The following is a 16,829-nucleotide window of genomic DNA, read 5'->3' as shown; positions in this document are numbered from 1 at the left end:
TTCCGGTGTGGAGCATTTTGTCCCCATGTTTGTGATGATCAGGTCTAGTATATTTTCTCCTCTTGTGGGAATGGTGACTAGTTGTTCCATAGCATTTGAGTTTATGAACTCAAGGAACCTTTGGGCTAGGGTGTTGGGGCTTGAGTAATGTTCCCAGTCTATGTTTGGGTAGTTGAAGTCACCCAATATGATGGTGTTTGGAGAGACATTTATACTCTCCAGTGTCTTCAGGAAGGCTGTGTGAGTTTCCTGAGTTTAAGAAGGTGGTCTGTAGCATGTTACAAACTGTAGGGCAGTTTTACCTATGGTGAATTGCACCTGGATGGTCTCCGATGCTTCGTGCGTTGCCACTAACCTGGAGGTGTGGGTATCCTTTATGAATATGGATACTCCCCCTCCTTTTGTAGTTCGGTCCGGATTTTGGGGCCGGAACGCATGATATGAGGTATAACCTGATAGTGCTGGGGTATTCTCAGGAGCCTTGAACCAGGTTTCAGTCACAGCACAAACATCGATGTTCTCCATACTGAGGAGGGCTTCGAGGGCGTGCATCTTGAGGTTTAGACTTCTGGCATTGAGCAGTATTACCCAGAGTTTTTCTCCATTTTTGTTTTCTAGGGTGGTAGGTTTATCATTTGAGTCTTGCCTAAAAAAGGCACTATGGGGGTGGCAAGAGCCTTTGCCAATATCCGGAAGCCCAGAGGTGACAGGTGCAAGCCGTCCCTTGTGAAGCAGCGTGGCTTGTCAAGCATGTCATCCCAGGCAGACAGACATTGGATCCCCTTAGAATGACACCAGTAATTAAGCTAATTATTAAAGCTAATCATTTTGTCTCTGTATTGTGGCATCATTCTTGGTGAGGGTAGGATACTGCTCATGGTCAGGGTCATACCGGCCTGGGCTACATAATCTGAGAGCTCCTCTATGTCTCTTTTCATGTAGTCCAGGGAGGTACGTCTCAGGTCGTTCACACCGGCATGGACAATGACTGAGTCATACTTGTACTTGCTGTGGAGTGACCTGAGTGCTTGTGTTATGTGGCGGATTCTAGCGCCTGACAGGCAGCTAACTGTGATCTTTTCATTGTTCAGTCTGGTGAGTGGGACGTCAGTGTGTCTGACTATGGAGTCACCTATAACAAGTGTGTCTGGCATTGTGTTTGGCCTTAAGGGCTGTGACTGTTTAGCACACTGACTTTGAGAACTATGTGTTGCATGTCTTATGTCTTGAGGTGGCAGTTGCTTGGGTGTCTGCTTTGGAGGCCTCTGTAGTTTTGGTAGATTTTGATCAGTGCCTCCGAGTATGTCTTTGTGTGTTTATGTGTTTGTTTTGCAGTTGTGATAGTTCTATGTGAAACTGGGTTTGTGGTGTGTGTGGTTTCCTTCTCCTCCTGTCTGGTCTTGCCAGTCCTGAGTTGAGAGAGCTCAGCCTCCAGTTTGGCTATATAGTTGCATCTCTCACATGTATTTGTGTTTTGTGGGAGAAGGAGTGGGTTGTCTGTGTACATGAGGCAATTGTAACATTGCCTCAAGATGCCCAGATTCACCAGCTGAACAGGAGAGGACGCTAGCAACTGACCCTTCGACATGCTAGAAAAAGTGAAAAGTTTGCTGTGTAACTGAGTCAGAAGGGACCTATAGGGAAATGGGTACTCAAGGGGATTCTAGGCTAATGTAGTACTTTGTTTAGTATACAAGTACTTTACCTATATAAAAATGCTTTAGGAGCAAGTGCTGAGCTATTGAGATAGAGAATAGACTGTTTAGATTGCAAGTAGAGAAGTTCTAAGGGAAAAATTGAAGAGCAGACTTTACGGAGCCAGAAATAGTTTAACCTTGTTTAACCGCGCTGCCCGATGGTGCTCTATGGGCAACTCCGCGCTAAATCACACCAAAGCGCGCTAAAGCGGGCTTTATAGCAGGGGGTTGAAAAGACCTAGGAATTGACCCAAAATGGCCAATAGACTACAAGTTTCTGGCTGGAACCACTGCTTTAGGGACAAATAGGCTGCTCAGTGCTCCCCACTCCCACTGGTGAACAAAGAAGCTTCCCTTTATCCAAATAAGGATATGGAATAGCACAGGAACCAAGCCAAAGCCCAGAGATCAACAAACTCTGAAGACTGGACTATTCTAGTTCAGTAAGGTGGGAAAACAAGATATTTTTTTTTTTTTTTTTTACAGAAAACAGAGGAAAAACAGACAGTAAATGCTATAAATGCTTTTAAACGGCTAGCACTTGAGTGTGTTAGCCTACAGGTAAAATTAAGCAACAAATAACTTTTTTAAAAGTGCAAAACAGTTAATCAACACAAAAAAAATTTAAATAGAATGCAGAGCTGTATAAACAGGCGAAAATGCAGTCGCTAAGCAGTAAATAATCAAAAAGCCAGAAAAAAATACTTAAATCAGGAAAAAGTCACTCTTTTGCTCTCTGCTGCTTGTAGAACTCTGCAGGACACCACGAGGAGCTGTGCTGAGTTGAATACAAGCGAAAGCAGCTAAAGCGGGCTTTATTACAGGGGGCTGAAAAGAGCTAGGAATTGACCCAAAATGGCCAATAGACTGCAAGTTTCTGGCTGGAACCACTCCTCTAGGGACAAACAGGCCGCTCAGTGATCCCCACTCCCACTGGTGAACAAAGACGCTTCCTTTTATCCAAATAAGGATATGGAATAGCACAGGAACCAAGACAAAGCCCAGAGGTCAGCAAACTCTGAATACTGGACTATTCTAGTTCAGTAAGGCGGGAAAACAAGATATTTTTTTTTTTGTTTTTCTTTTTTGCAGAAAACAGAAGAAAAACAGACAGTAAATGCTATAAATGCTTTTAAACGGCTAGCGCATTTGAGTGTGTTAGCCTACAAGTAAAATTAAGCAACAAATAACTTTTTTAAAACTGCAAAACAGTTAATCAACACAAAAACAGTTTAAATAGAATGCAGAGCTGTATAAACAGGCGAAAAAGCAGTCGCTAAGCAGTAAATAATCAAAAAGCCAGAAAAAAATACTTAAATCAGGAAAAAGTCACTCTTTTGCTCTCTGCTGCTTGTAGAACTCTGCAGTACACCACGAGGAGCTGTGCTGAGTTGAATACAAGCGAAAAAGCGCGCTAAAGCGGGCTTTATTACAGGGGGCTGAAAAGAGCTAGGAATTGACCCAAAATGGCCAATAGACTGCAAGTTTCTGGCTGGAAACCACTCCTCTAGGGACAAATAGGCCGCTCAGTGCTCCCCACTCCCACTGGTGAACAAAGACGCTTCCTTTTATCCAAATAAGGATATGGAATAGCACAGGAACCAAGACAAAGCCCAGAGATCAGCAAACTCTGAAGACTGGACTATTCTAGTTCAGTAAGGCGGGAAAACAAGATTTTTTCTTTTTTGCAGAAAACAGAGGAAAAACAGACAGTAAATGCTATAAATGCTTTTAAGCGGCTAGCGCACTTGAGTGTGTTAGCCTACAGGTAAAATTAAGCAACAACTAATTTTTTAAAAGTGCAAAACAGTTAATCAACACAAAAACAGTTTAAATAGAATGCAGAGCTGTATAAACAGGCTAAAATGCCGTCGCTAAGCAGTAAATAATCAAAAAAACAGAAAAAAATACTTAAATCAGTTATAGCAAATACAGTTATAACAAATGCTCTGAAATATACTGTATATTTCCAAAATGTTTGAGAAGGACAGTCAGAAAACAAGAAGGTTCAGGCGAAAGAGAAAAAAAAAAAAAAAAGTTTTTGTTTTACTTTTTGAAAGGGAAAAAGGAGGAACAGAAGGCCTTATCAAATGTTCTCTCTGTATTAAGCAGAATGAGCTAATGACACTAGACTGGGAGGTGTGTCACAGTAGGGGCGGGCAACTGCAAAGCCACCAAGTATAAGAGCAAGACACCAACAGGGAGGGAGGGTCTTACAAAATAGCCTACAGACAGCACTAGAGAGACAAATGAAAGTTTTTAAACAGATAAGGATTTGTGAAGATACTGAATAGACAAAGTGCTTTATATATATTAAATTGTAAAAACAGTAATCTGTAAAAATAATCAAAAAAAAAATCAAGATGATACTTATATTTTGTAGCTCAGCTGCAGTCACAACTTCTGTAGTCTGCACTGTGTGCAAAAGACAGAAACTTTTTTTTTTTTAACAAGAACACAAAAGAACCAGCCCCCACTAGCCAAGAGATAATTACACAGAGGAGATGTTTCAGTTTACACAATAGCCTACCAGACAGCAAGCACTAGAGACAAATGAAAGTTTTTAAACAGATAAGGATTTGTGAAGATACTGAATAGACAAAGTGCTTTATATATATTAAATTGTAAAAACAGTAATCTGTAAAAATAATCAAAAAAAAATCAAGATGATACTTATATTTTGTAGCTCAGCTGCAGTCACAACTTCTCTAGTCTGCACTGTGTGCAAAAAAATGGCTACTGTACCTCTTATCAAATGAAAAACAGCTTATCTGCATTACCTGAGAAGTATTTCTGAGAGACTAAATCCGGGAAAGCAGTGAATGTCTGAAAATTATAATGTATTTATCTGAATTTGTTAACCAGGGGATAACACTGATCTCAGTGCAGCATTGTTAGACTCACAGTAAGGAGGTAATGCCATGTAATACTGCAATGTTGTGCTAGTAAGAACATTATTCATAATGAGAACAGGCTGTCTGGCTAGTATTCATGGACAACTCCAACTGAAATGTACTCATTTTCAGCTGAAAAGTAAACAAAGTATAAACCATTACACAATTACTATTGTTTAATTGGGAACTTGGTAAGCCTTTGCCTCTGCTCATTTTTATATTGTTCTTTTTGCCTTGATAAAATAATAAAAGGTGAAGTGTTATATATGTGCAGGTGCACATACGAAGGAGGTATATATGCATACTCTCTATGTGTATGTGTGGCATTTTTTATTTGGGTTATATATAGTCAGAACAAATGCATTTTTGCAGATAGAATACATTGTACACAACTGGTGTGCAAACCACGATTAGATTGCTAGCTGCTATGTTTAACTATAATACAAAAGATGCACTTTTTTCTATGCAGAAATATTTTCTTATTCAGAAAACATAGAGGTTAACTGCAAAACAAGTAAAAGTAGCTGCATTTGATGGCATGTAAGCATTTTCACAGAAAGCTGGGTTTGAATAAAACTATTAAACAGCAAAGATGTGGTAAATGTGCCCAAAACGTAACTAGTAATCCAAAATTAGGCAACGGAGACCAGCAGTTCCAACACACAAGTGATTTAATGTTTAAACACAGCAAAAGGAACACACATCCACAAATTAACATAAATGCTGATAAAAACACTTCCCCTTACATTTTCGTCTCATAGAACTTCATCAGATGGGCAAACACCTCATAGTTACCTAGTTAAATAACTTTTCCTGTTTGAATAGACCAATGAACTCAATGATTTAATTAGTTACCAAGATACAGAAAGAGTGGCTTCTAAACTGCATGTGACACATGAAAATGTATATAAAATCAAGAATTCACTTAAATAAACCACTGTAAAATAACATGAATATACATAAAAATGTAAAATTTTCACAATTTTGCAGACCTGAGCTTGAGTACAGGTTTTATGGACACCATATCCTTAAGTCCTGAATTGTTGCAAGCATCCTGGACTAATTGCCAATATATTTTATTTATTTATTTTACATTTGTTAACCGGGAGGGTCAGACTGGACACAGGTCCATTTTCAGCGGAGGCCCGGGGAGAAAAGCTCCATGTTACACTCTTAGCAATTGTACAGTTCTAAGCAAGTTTTAAGAACAAATTTAGGTGGTTACATTATGTAGTACAAAAATGAAAACTCCAGTTCCCTGTATTCGAGTCTGGTCTCCCATGACCCACCCCTGGGGTCTATAGGGACTACCTCTATCACAAAAAATTGATACTCTGCTTTTGGACTTGCCTGAACATGTTTGTACAGGGCGTTATTATCATTTTTCTTCCTTAAATCATAAAGGTGTTCATACATTCTTTGTTTTAACCTCCTTTCCATCTTACCCACGTAGAACGAGTCACATGCCCGACACAAAACAATATATACCACACCTGTGGTATTACAATTTGCATACCCTCTAGTAGTTACATACTTGTGTCTACATTTTAAATATAACATGTCCCCAGTCCGTATGTACTTACATTGGGTACAACTTCCACATTTGTAAGTACCTTTTTTGTTACTAATGAGAGTTCCAAAATTGTTATAATATGAACCTCCTTCCAAAATATTTTTGATATTTCATCCTTTTTTGTACACACATTTAAGTGGCTTGTCAAATATACAATTTAAATCTGATAAGGCTGCAAATTTTTTCAACTCCTTGTCTATAACTTGTTTGACCAAATTTGTTTCACCATCATATGTGATAGTCAAAGCAGATTGGTAAGACGCCCCTTCTATCTTTGTACCTAGCCTTGAATAATCAGAGGGGTGATTTTTACCCAAAATAGGGGCAAACCTAGACTCTCTACCATCCATGACTTATGTTAATGCATCATTCAAAAGTGTGTGGGGGGTACTCCCTGGCTTTGAACATTTCTACTATAAAATCACATTCTCTTTTAGAATCCTGGTCATCGGATGTCATTCTGCTAGCCCGGACCAGTTGACCTTTTATTACACCTCTTTTTTTGGTATGGGGGTGGGTACTCGCATAGTGAAGATAAGAATTCGAGAATGTCTGCTTTCTATGTATTTTAGATTTAAAACTATTGCCCACCCTTTGAATGTTAACATCAAGGTAATTTAACTCACTATTGTTAATCTGATATGTAAATTTTAGGAACTTAGTAGTCTTAGAAATGTATTCAAGGAATTCGAAAAAATTATTATCAGTACCAGTCCAAAAAATACAGATGTCATCTAAAAATCGCCAGTACAGGTTCCAATATTGCTTAAATTCAGAGGTGAACACATATTTGTTTTCCCAATATAGGAGAATAATATTGATGTAGGTAGGGGCACAGTGTGCCCCCATTGCCACACCCTTCAATTGTTTATAGTATTCTCCCTGAAAGGAAATAAAATTATTCTTAAGGACTAGGTCCATTAAAATTAGACAAGTGCGAAATACACCAAAGGGAAGCTCCTCACAATCGGCCATGAATTCGTCAAACCAAGCAAGCCCCACCGCACGTGGAATACACGTGAACAAATCCACTACATCAAGTGTAAAGAAAGTACTTGTGTTGGATTGTTGTTCATTGCTTATGCGTCTTAAAAAATCCCATGAATCTTTGAGAATATTCTCATTTTTGAAAACTGTGTTTTTTAGATTATAATCTATATATTTTGCCAAAGGTGCAGTTACTGATCCTTCCATAGAGACAACAGGCCTAAGCGGTGGGTCAGTAATACTTTTGTGGACCTTGGGTATGCCAAAGATAGAGGGTACTCTGGGCTTGTCGACATTTAAAAAGTTATAAGTCTCAATGTCTAAGAGCCCCTCTATCACTAGGTCATTTAGACACATAGAAATCTTTTTGTAGGCAATGCTGACTTCGTTCAAGGAAACTCTAGCGTATGTCTTTTCATCATTGAGCAAGTCAAACATTTTGCTTTCATAGCTGACAAGTTGTAGATTATTGTTTCATTATCAGAAGGATTATTTAAAAAAAACTCCAACGACCACATTTAGTAAGTACTCTGGTTCAGTAATATAATTAGAGCCATCTTTTAGTACTCCTCCTGAAGAATCATCAAGACCATAGCAAAGCAAATATGTAAATAGTCCCCTATTACTGTCTTTTAAGTTAGTGGGCAATGTATTTTCTCAGTAAATCTAAGCTGTAAAAAATATTTTTTGTGTTTATTATAGATTCTCTTATTTTGCCACTGTAGGATGGATCCTATAGTACCTCTGCAATTTTTTATATTTTTACATTTCACCTGGTCAATTTTTTTTTTGCACCAAGAAAAAGAAACACAACTTCTTCCAGGGAATGAATCATTTGGAACAAACTGATAAATCAAATTAATGATGTAACTATTTATAAGCTCTCAACTCTCCTGTATTGTTAAGCCATCCATTTTGGATTCCCACTTCCATAATGGAATGTCAGCATTAATAGCTTCAAAGTCTGATTGATAATGTTTTTTTTTTAATTACCTACTTTTCCTTACTGGAAGACAATGCACAGATGGATGATTCAATCTCCACAGTTCCTGCTCAGTCCAACATTAGCTAAGGTATTTCATGTATCCCATTAAAAGGGATTCTCATTTATTTAATTAACTTTTTTTACCCTATTTAGGTAAGAGTAGTGCTTCTCATTAATTTCAAAGGGCTTCAATAGGCTATGTTAACTGCATAGGATTATTCAGCGTGTGAGCTTTAGGTAGCTCTTTAGATGCTTTGTAAAGGTTTTTATGGAAGATGTACTTTATGCTTTTTCTGCTTTTGAAGAATGTTTTTGTAGTGTCCATTTTTTTCTTTTTTTTTGATGAATTTTGCCAGTGAAGTGTGAGTTAATGAATTATTATGCCTGTACTATAGTTAGTTTTCTATTTTGTTTGTTAGTTTTTGTGGTTACTTTGACTGTTAGAATTTGTTCTTTTTGCCAGTAATACCACCAGCCATTGCCTGTTTGCTGCTTCTGTTTTATTTCTTATTCTTATTTGTTCTTGTTTTAGAATTTAATGTTCTAATATGAAATAATTTAATTTCTATGGGTTTAATGTATAATGTACAGTGCTTCAACAAAGTATAGTTTAAGGGTGTACACACTTATGAAACCAGCTTATTGTACTTATTTTATTTTTTATATTTTTTCCACTAACAGATTTGTTTGTTTTTCAATTGAATTGTAAATGTTATAGGTCAAATTAAAGGTGGGAAAAGTTCTGAAATTTTTTATTGTGGTCTCATTTATTTATATCACAAAAACCTGGCATTTAGAAAGGGCGTGTAAACTTTTTATATCCACTGTATATTTATGAGAGTTGTATATTTTGTATATGCAGTATATGCAATTTTTTTTTTTTTACTGAAGTGAATTGATGATGCAGTTTGTGCTTTACTTACAGTATAGATTTCGAGCTTTTGCCTTAGGTAAGCTAGGATATTTTGAGACAGTGTGTGTTCCATGGGCTGTGTGTGTGTGTGTGTGTGTGTGTGTGTGTGTGTGTGTGTGTGTGTGTGTGTGTGTGTGTATGTGTGTGTCTGTGTGTGTGCATTATGTAAAATATTACTTTATTACTGAGCAGTGTAAATTTGTCAGGTTTTCGGGAATTTCAGTAGACAGACCACATTCCAACTGTGTAAACTGCTGTTGATGTACCACGGTGTAAATAAACTTTGATGGCATGCCAAGACTGCAGATAAAAAAATGCACACTAGACCATATTTGTGTTGCTATCACAACCTTTATCTGAGGTTTGCCCTCCAGATAAATATATGTGTGTGTGGGCAGGGGGGGCAAAATCTTCATTGGGTTGTATTTTAAGTATCTTATCAAGAAGCATGTCACAGACAAATGGCATAACTTTAGAGTAATATATTTGCAATGATCTACAGTTGAGTCATGTAGAGAACACTTAATATCTATTACTTAATTTCTGTAAAGAAATGAACAAGCACAGGAATCTGTCTAATTCCAATCTTGCCACCGTGAATGATGAGGAAAAAATGAAAAACAGAGAAACTAGTGGTCTTAAAACTTTGTTGATGATCTCAGTCACAATAATTTCAACAAATCATGAAACCCAGGTAGTGTTCTAAAGCAACAAGCCTTTATTCATCACAAACAAGTGATCCTCAGTAACAAATAATCAGAAAAAAATGTAACAATAATAAACATATCAGAGGGGTGGCCGCGGTGGAGCAGCGGTTAGCATTGCCACCTCACAACAAGAAGTTCGATCCTTGGCTGGGGTGGCTTCTGTGCAGAGTCTGCATGTCCTCCCTGTGGTTGCGTGGATTTCCTCCGGGTGCTCCGGTTTCCTCCCACATCCCAAAGACATGCTGTAGGTGGATTGGGCACTCTAAATTGGCCCTATGCATGATTGCATGTATGTGTGTGCCTTCTGTGGAAGGTTGGGCACCAGGCTGGCAACTTGACACTGTAAAACTCCACTGCCAGTCATGAGCAGACAGGTGGTCCACTGTGGTGACCTCTAATTGGGAAAAGTCAAAAGAAGAAGAAGAAGAATGTTAAACATATCAGCGTTTATATACTTGGAAGTAATTGTGGAAAATATGCATATTTAATTTTAAACCAGCCTATTCATGGCAAACAATATAAACAGGGCTGTAAAAATGCATTTTAGAACCACAAGTACCCACCCCGACACACTACTACTGATTAGATCAAACTAAATCCTACAAATATGAAAATACATCTAGCTAATAATATCTAGTAAATAACCATCCATGTGTATTAGTGTGCATAACAAATTAAGTTATTAACAGCAGCTTCTAAAATTAACAATGACCCCATGTAGAACAGGCGTTTTGCTAGCATGATACAATGAGGACATCCTAACCCAAAAGAAGAGAAAAGTAAGGACAGTTACATTCTAACTTACACCTGGGATTTCAATACAATTAAAGCCATTATTAAGGAGAACTGCGCCATCCTCACTGACAATCAGCAGCTTGTAAGGGTTTTAGGGGATCACTTTACTTTTGTATATAAAGAGAGCAGAAGCCTACGTAGCTCTGTGGGAAAGAACAATAAGGAACACCAGGATGACATGAGCACTAAAGTCTATGGGCCACCTAACTGCACTTTCTTTGGATACTTGATGGAGTGCGACTCATTTGAGTGCCTCCATCTTAAAAAGGTAGTGAAATCATCAGCAGGTGGCAACTGTAATACTGAACAAGTTGTATATAGGGCTGTGTGCAATGACTGCCCTGCATTTTATGTGGGCAAGAGTATGAATAAACTGAAAAGGAGGATTTCAGGTCATCTTTCTGACATTAGACATAAATGCCAGGGGAACGCCTTATCCAAACACACATTAGAACACCCCAGTCATTCTGGTTTTAAATTTATCATTCTGGACTGTGTGGAGATAGGTGAGCTTGAGGGAGACGTCAGTAGTGTGTTGGAGAAAAAAGAAGTATGCAGGCAGTTGAAATTAAATGCATTCAGAAAACCAGGACTTAACTACTACTGCTCTATTAAGGGTATGTTGAGTTTAAGTAAGCTGACACACAATCTGTAAAGGTTTTTTTCGAGGAATATTTTTATGTAATAAAGATATACTTAATAATAATAAAAATGATGTGTAGAATGTGTATAAATATATATATATATATATATATATATATATATATATATATATATGTTTAGTTACTTTAACATGCTTTGATTAGATTTATTGCATCACACCAGAGATTTAATTTAATGTAGTATTGGTATAATTGTCCGATTTACCATATGGGTACATGCTCATGCACACTCATACACATGTTTGCACACTTTTATACATTACTAATTTACTTCATCCACAGTTTTCTATATTTTTGTGTGTTATTTCTACTAGATTTCATTGTATAAATATGTTTTGGGGGTTGTAAACATGAAAACTGTCATGATAGTTATTTTTTAAAGCACTGACATTTTTTCTGAGCTGTTAATAGTTTTTGATGCACACTAATACACATAGATGGATATTTACTAGATATTATTACACAGGTATATATTTATATTTATAGTGCTCTAATTAGATGTTTATGGTTAGGTAGTTTTGTGCGTTTGTTCTTATATCTATTTCATTAGCTCTTTTTACTTATCTGTCTATAGATATATATAATATATATATATATATATATGATTTTAGTGCTTGTCACAGACCTGACGAAGGCTTTGTTGCTTTAGTTAGCCAAAAGTGATTTCAGCTAAAAGTCTGTATATCTTTCTATGCATATGCTATGCTTTTCTTAATACCTGATTTGGGAATGTGGGTTGCAAATAAATAGCCAGTATTTTCCTTAACTGGGATTTAGTTTGCTCTAATCAGTAGTCGTGTGTGAGAGTGGGTACTTACTGTTCTTAAATGCACTTTTACAGCCCTGTTTACATTGTTTGCTATGAATAGGCTGGTTTAAAATTAAACAATATGTATATTTTCCACACCTACTTCTAAGTATATAAAAGCTGATGTGTTTAACATTGTTAAAATATTTCTGATTTTTTGTTACTGAGGATTTCTTGTCTGTGACAAATAAAAGAATGTTGCTTTAGGACTCTACCTGGGTTTCATGATTTTTGGAAATTACTGTGATGGAGTTCAATGAATTTTTTAAGATCACTAGTTTCTCTGTTTTTTATTTATTTATTTATTTTTTTACTTAAGTTTTGCTAGCTGCTTTGGTCAGGCTGCCACTAATTTATTATTTTTTCGTTTCCTTAAGGGTCAATGGAGCTATCATCAAGGGCTTTGAGCAAGATGTGGGCAAAAGGACATCGTTTTATATTTTTTCAACTAACACCATGATGAACTCCTTGGCAGCTTATAGAATAGAAGGGTTTGAAAGCATTCCACACTCACAGGTACATTATCTGGTTTTGTCTCCTAATGCATGCATATGTTATCTTAAAGCTTACTATGTGTGTTTAACTTTGTTGTTTGATGTTCTGATATACTTGCGTGTGTGTCTTTAATGTTCCACTGTTTTCTTCGGCGACTGTATAATGTCCTATAATGACAATTGTTTTGCTCATTTTGCTCATTTTAGTACAAGGCACCCCGAAGCTCCATCAGATTGCTACTGTACCTCCAAACTAAGAGAATACACAGGTCAGAGTAGACATCCAAGTCTCCATAAATAACTGGAGGGAAAATTTCCCTCCCTGGAAGTACTATCTTCATCATCTAGGTTCATCACATCTAATCACAGCGTGAGCTTCCTTGGGGCACTACTCCATGTCACTTAGCTGTTATGTATTGAGTTTTGATAGTTTAGTTCTATAATCATGAAGTTGTAGAAACATGTGAGCCTATGTATGCTCTCCACTGACATGCCTACAGAATGATTTTTTTTTTAATAATTATCTTCAGATAATCATTTCAAAGTATAAGCTGAATGCATCTCTATCCCTTTGATTATATTTTACTCATTTACCTTACACATTGTATACTATGCCCAGTATTTACGTATTTCACACACTCTACAACTTTGGTCCTTTTTATTGCCCATCATAACGATTGCAGTTTGTGTATCCAAGGGTGTAGCTAGACATACTCTTTGCACTGTGTTCAAATTTCTAAACATTACTTTGAGAAACCATGGCATTTATAGGCCATACTGTGTCCACAGCTGTTTAAATTAATGCTTACAATAAGAGCTACATAGATTGAATAAACATATATATTTAATGCTTTAAGATAGAAAATGATGCCAAACATTTGTTAAGTGCTGGAGGGGGAGTAACATGTCAAATTTTTAACTGCCAGCTGGGTTGGGGGAAGCAATAAGAGCACATGAGTACAGAATTAAATTCTCTGGCTCCACTCCTGGTTGTATCCCTTATGTATTCTCAGTGCAGTCTTTACCTCACTTTTAAAAGCCACATGTTTGCAAACAACCAACCATGCCTATAACATTGTTTTAAGGCAATGCGTGTTGTACACCTCTTCTAATCCTCCACGTTATTCTGCTCATCTGGTACCCTAATCTCAGTCTGCTATTACTATCCTATGGAACCTTTTTTGCACCTTTTGGACCAGCACTCATTATCATTCCTGGTTTATAACTTTGCCCTACAATTACCATTTAGGCAGTGATTGGCATGCAATCTATTCATTCCATCTCCATTCATAAAATTCTACCAGTTCACCTTTGCCCTACAATTACCATTTAGGCAGTGATTGGCATGCAATTTATTCATTCCATCTCCATTCATAAAATTCTACCAGTTCACCTTTGCCCTACAATTACCATTTAGGCAGTGATTGGCATGCAATTTATTCATTCCATCTCCATTCATAAAATTCTACCAGTTCACCTTTGCCCTACAATTACCATTTAGGCAGTGATTGGCATGCAATTTATTCATTCCATCTCCATTCATAAAATTCTACCAGTTCACCTTTGCCCTACAATTACCATTTAAGCAGTGATTGGCATGCAATCTATTCATTCCATCTCCATTCATAAAATTCTACCAGTTTACATCGTGCTCCTACTGTGACAACATAATCACTTCTACCAACTATCAGCAGCACCAACAGGGGTCAAGGAGATCCAACATTACTGTTAGGAATCATCCTTAATTCATTAAAGCAGACATTACTGGTTGTGCTGTGGTGTTAATCATGCCTGCAAGCAATACTTCTGTAGCTGTCCTGTCCCATTTAAGCCAATAACATTTGAAAGGTAGGACTAGCACAGTGCTTTTGTTCTGCTGTAGGTTAATTGTGGTACTGAATTTGCAGTAAATGTGATAACATTTTGGCTAAGGAAGAAATGCAAAAAGCTGCTTTTCTTCTTCATTTGATGTCTTTTCTCACATTTATTATATTTTTTTAATATTTACCTCTAGTCAACAATCATCCATCTTGCTGGCAATCAAGAGTGGGAACATCTATTTTTAGCAGGTGTTAATGAGGTAATACTTTGCCTAATAAATGACCTTCCCCAACTGGACATAATCTTAATGCTGATGAGATCCTACTGCTGGAAGCTTTCAATAGTCACTCAAGACTGCAAGCAGAAGCACAAAAACCTTCTCTGTTATAACAGCGGCTGTTGTCTAATAAACGAATGATTAGCGTAAACAGGATAAACATAATGCTATTCGCCACAACCCAGAAACTAAGAGTATTACCCACACTGTGTATCACCGACACAAAGGGTAGCCTAATCCACCTGATGAAACCCTTCTTCTCTCCACTATCTGCTCTCCTTGACAAACTCTTTAGCTGAATATTGTATCAATAATATAATGAACAGCTGCCATTCTAAGACTATGCCTGCTAGTATACAATTCCGCTACTGATTTCTTGCACTCTGTATTTATGTATATACTGTATAAAACTGCCACTTCCCATCCTTAGGTACAGAGTATCTATGTTAGATGTCATTATTAATATTTACTTGTATTGTATTGTTTTGGAGCTTTTCTTCCTGGCCTCTGCTGAAAATGGGTCCTGAGCCTAGCTGGACTTTCCCCATAAACAAGCTTTATCCCTCTATTTCATAATTTGTTTACTATTTTTAGATAGACAAGACATGGTTGGCTTTAGCTCAATTTGTTCTCAGTGGGACAATTTCATTTAAGATATTTAAGAAGGCATTTCTGAAATCAGATACAGCTTCCTCTAGTTGGAGATATTTGACATCATTCCAGTTTACGTCTTTTAGATTATAGGCTGGAGTATTTTTATGAAGTGTGATAGATTGCAGACTAATTTGATGTGTTGTTTCCAGACACTTGTTTGCCTTCTGGTGGTGAATATGATGAGATGGTCACTTAGTGAGTCAGTCGGATGCCAGAGGATGCAATTTTGTCAGGAGATGAGGTTATAACTTAGTCAACAGTTGTATATTTTTTTAATGGATGGGTTTGGAAATCAATTAGGATAGGCCATATAATTCTATAGCACTGGTAGGGGTGTTAGAAGAGGGGTAGGGGTGTTAGAAGAGGCTGTGTTTTCTTGAAGATGTTAGACGAGGCCCAATTGAAGAATTTTTCTACTGTACTGATGTCTGGGGAATAGAAATGCCTGTTATACTTAAGTATTTTTGGTGATTTAGTTTGAGGGAAGTAGTGAAGATGTCGGTGTTGTTGAACTAGGGAGGGTTGTATGTGGAGTGGTTTAGCTGGAGAGTGTTTTGTAACCAATGGCAATTCCTCCTGCTTGTTTATGTTTTCAATCAGCTCTTATCATATTATAGCCTGTAGACAGGATTTTATCAACTTTAACATCTGGTTCTAGTTAAATCTCTGTAAGACCAGATATGTCCGGGGAGTGTTGGGTTAGCCATGAGTGGAATTCATCTAGTTTATTGCAGATTGTTATATATTTATTTATTTGAATTTGTTTACTTTGGTAGACAACTGATCAACTCTGACCAATTTCTGTCTCCGACCGAGGTCAAAAACTTGCCAGACATATAAAAGTGGCAAGAGTACAAAAATATATAAGTAACAATAAACAGTACAGTGGTAGAGTAATGGTTAGGATACATAGTCAAACCAATGCATTACTTTACAGTATGTACAAAAGTTGCAAAATGTGAGAAATTAGAGTAAAATCAGTTAAGAATGGGAAATGGAGCAAAGGATTAGTGGTTGAGTTAGAGTGGAGAAGAGTTAAAGTAGACTTAAGTGATGTGACATGAGGGTTAACAGGTAAATTCTGCTTGATTAACTAAATGTGATTTTAGTAGAGAATGGAACCTGGAATAAGAGGATGAGTCTTTTAATTTAAATGTTGGAGGGACTCCTACAGTTTAGGCCTGAGAAATGAGACTGTATGGTCAAAGATAAGTATCTTGGAATGTGGGATTTGTATTTTAGTGCCTGGGTGATTTGAGTTTCTTAGGCTACATGTGGGGATAACTCTCTCAACTAGGCATCGATCCATATGTTATCAGATGGGTAGCAAACTGGCTCACTGCTAGAACCCATGTAGTCAAAATAGGGGAAGCCGCCTCTTTTCTGAGGTGTAGGCCAAAACCAGTGGGCTATGGCTAACCAAGTTTGCAGATGACTGCAAACTGGGTGCTGTCATCAATTCCCCTAGTGATGTGGACATCATCCAAGTGTGTCTCACTCAAACAAATGACTGGTGCCAGAAACATGGCCTCAAGCTGAATACAAAAAAAGCATCATCATCC

The 16,829-nt window shown here is 37.2% G+C and overlaps 1 protein-coding gene across 1 annotated transcript in view; it reads left to right on the top strand.

Annotated features, from left to right (window-relative positions):
- LOC122812982 (alpha-N-acetylgalactosaminide alpha-2,6-sialyltransferase 2-like) overlaps nucleotides 1-16,829 on the top strand; it is a 567,580-nt gene that overhangs the window by 392,660 nt on the left and 158,091 nt on the right. The window contains exon 5 of the mRNA XM_044085075.1: nucleotides 12,399-12,537. Coding sequence (XP_043941010.1) covers nucleotides 12,399-12,537 — 139 coding nt within the window. The remainder of the gene's footprint in view (nucleotides 1-12,398; nucleotides 12,538-16,829) is intronic.

This window comes from Protopterus annectens, chromosome 10.part0 (genome assembly GCF_019279795.1).
Source record: "Protopterus annectens isolate FY-2018-M chromosome 10.part0, PAN1.0, whole genome shotgun sequence".
In the NCBI taxonomy this organism is placed as follows: Eukaryota; Metazoa; Chordata; order Ceratodontiformes; family Protopteridae; genus Protopterus; species Protopterus annectens.
The sequence above is the reverse complement of the archived record's forward strand: the minus strand, read 5'-3'. Positions and strand labels throughout refer to the sequence as shown.